Consider the following 2886-nt stretch of genomic DNA (forward strand, 5'->3'; position numbering starts at 1 on the left):
CCAGGTACATCAAGTTCTTCAAACTTTTTCACTATGACATCTATTTCATGTTTCACAGATAACTCTGAAGCTTTACTCGATGGATCAACATGGAAAGTTAATTTACTCCACCAACCATGAATAGCGTCTAATGGAATGGAACGTGGGATCATACTATACCTGGCTATTTCACATGCACAAGGTAGACCATGTGTTGTCCTAATTGTGCAACGACACTCAGTCTGATCAATACCTACATACTTCACGCGATCATACTCTGCCGCAATGTGATCAATTGCATTTTTTGACACAACACCACGCAAATTCGCGTATAATCTGTTACTATAACGATGCACCTTTTGAATGATGCTCTTTTCAAATGATGCTATTATCTCATTGTGTTGTAATACAATCATGCTATTGATGGTTTCCCAAACACTGGATATATCACCAATACTATCTTGTAATATCCTTTTCAAACTCCAATGTGCTGACTCAACCCTTTGTGTTTTGGTGTTCCCAAATTGCATAACTTTATTTGTCCACGCCTCAACAAATCTTTCCTTGTGAGGAATTAACCACTGCTCGTGTACATAATCATAAAAAATAGAACAACTACTACAAATTCCTTCAAAGATAGCCAACTTCATGTAGTACTGAGTCTCATCATAACTGTAAATAAGAGCCTCCCATGCCTCCATTATTTGCACTTGCTTCTTTTTTGGAAACACGGTCATCTTGCACTTGGCTTTGACATTCTTGCATATATGAAACAAGCATAATAAATTCACTGCTTTTGGAAAAACATTTTCAACTGCGTTCATCAAAGCAAGGTCTCTATCAGTAACGATGACTTCAACTTCACCACTTGTAATCTGTTCTTTCACCATTTGTAGTGCCCATGTGAAGTTATCAACACGCTCAGACTGTAGATATGCAAATCCCACACAAAATGCCATTTCAGTAGATGTAACACCAATAATCTCAAGTAATGGAATTCGATACCTACAGGTCTTGTAAGTGCTATCCATAATCAATATTATGTGAAAATTATTCACAAGAGTGATAGCGTCTGGATGGGCCCAAAATATGTCCCTCAACTCATCTGAACCATCTACCTTCCTATATCGATAAACGTATTTGTCGCGTTCCATCAATATCAAAAGATGTTGCATTTCTGTTCTATTACCTCTAAGTGATGAACGATATGCTTGATGTGCATTGTAAACTTGTTTTATTGTCGTCAAACTTTCAACGTTATGATCCCTCAATGTCATTAAAATGTTTTTTGGTTTTACAAAGTTCTTTGTCATATCACCAAGTACATTTTTCTCATCTTGAGACAATCGGCCTAAGAAAGAGTGACCGGTTAGTTTTTTAGCCAATTCGTGGTTATGGAGACCACGTATTACATGCAAATACCATCCATCACCAACACTTGATCTTGTTCCTCTCAATCTAAATGGACAATCACATTTTCTAGTTCAAGTACTCCTCGTAAGATTAGGATTCTTCCAAGGTCTATATTTACCACTTCTTTCACAACCAAGAATTAATTTTGTCTTTGTTCTTGGTCGTGCTGTCGCAGTTTCAGATCTAAAAATCACAACAATAATTCCATTTTCCCTTCCAACATTTCTAGCCCATTTCAATAATTCATCTCATGTATCGAACATCATGCCGGTGGTAAACACATCAGTCAAATCAATCATAACAGGTTCAACTCCGTCAATCATAGCGTCAAAATTAGGTTCCACATCATCACACATTTCTTCAAAATCAGGATCCAAATCATCATACATTTCTTCAAAATCAGGTTCCAAACCTTCATACATTTTGTCACTGTTGTCTCCCCCTTCATCCATTTAACTGCATCCAATAAATTACATAAATATAACAACATAAAAATTCTTAACTCCTAAACACAATAAAAAAAAAAAAAAAATCCAAAATTTATCACCTTTACGTGAACTGAGTTCACGTATGTGTACGCGAACTCGGTTCACATATCCCATACGTGAATTGAATTCAAGTAAACATACGTGAACTCAGTTCACGTACGACTGAGATTTTACAAATTTTCATCCTATATGTGAACTCAGTTTACGTATGTCTACGTGAATTCAATTCACGTATGGGATACGTGAACTGAGTTCACGTACACATACGTGAACTCAGTTCACGTAGGTAACATGAATTTTAAAACTCCATTGTTGTACGCAAACTTAATTGACGTACGTGTACGTAAACCTAATTCACGTACAATCTGAATTTTCATAATTTCATCAAGTACGTGAATTGGTTTCACATAGACGTACATGAACTAAGTTTACGTACGAAACCCAGATTTGAAAAAAAAAAATAACCAGCTATAAAACACAACAAAATACATACCTAGTTGATTTGAGTCACTATAATGATGAAGATGATGAAAATGATGAAGATGTTCAAAATGATTAAAGATTATTGAACATGAAATGTATCAAAATGATTGAAGAATATTGAAGAAGATTGAAGTTGGTAGGTAATGAAGATGATGAAGATAGAAAATGAGTGGTTAAAGTGAATATAGAGGGAAGGGTAGTTTGGATATTTTGGGGTTTAAAAAAATTGAGGGGTGTGGGAAGTAATTTGAGGGGTGTGGGAAGCAAAATTTTATAAAAAATTGTTGTTTATACTTTGGTTTAGTACGTATATGAGGAACCAATCATAAAATGCTTTTGAAAACATAGCAGTTAAAACTTAGCCAAATGAATACTCACGGACATAAGGTTAACGGAGTGATGAAAACCATGTGATTGAAACCGTTTAATATTAAAACCAAACAAAATATTCACCATATGTTTAGCATAAACACAATTCAACCAACTTTTAGAAATTAATTAAAGCTCAACCAAATGAGTAAAC

General features: G+C 34.9%; 1 protein-coding gene across 1 annotated transcript in view; it reads right to left on the reverse strand.

The window, feature by feature from the left end:
* Positions 1-1748, reverse strand: part of LOC140920385 (protein FAR-RED IMPAIRED RESPONSE 1-like) — a 2467-nt gene extending 719 nt beyond the window's left edge. Inside the window, exons 1-2 of the mRNA XM_073368654.1 lie at positions 1654-1748; positions 9-1437 (exon numbers count right to left, since the gene is read on the reverse strand). Coding sequence (XP_073224755.1) covers positions 9-1437; positions 1654-1748 — 1524 coding nt within the window. The remainder of the gene's footprint in view (positions 1-8; positions 1438-1653) is intronic.
* Positions 1749-2886: the final 1138 nt, after the last annotated feature.

The sequence above is a fragment of the Cicer arietinum genome, chromosome 5 (assembly GCF_000331145.2).
Source record: "Cicer arietinum cultivar CDC Frontier isolate Library 1 chromosome 5, Cicar.CDCFrontier_v2.0, whole genome shotgun sequence".
Classification (NCBI taxonomy): Eukaryota; Viridiplantae; Streptophyta; class Magnoliopsida; order Fabales; family Fabaceae; genus Cicer; species Cicer arietinum.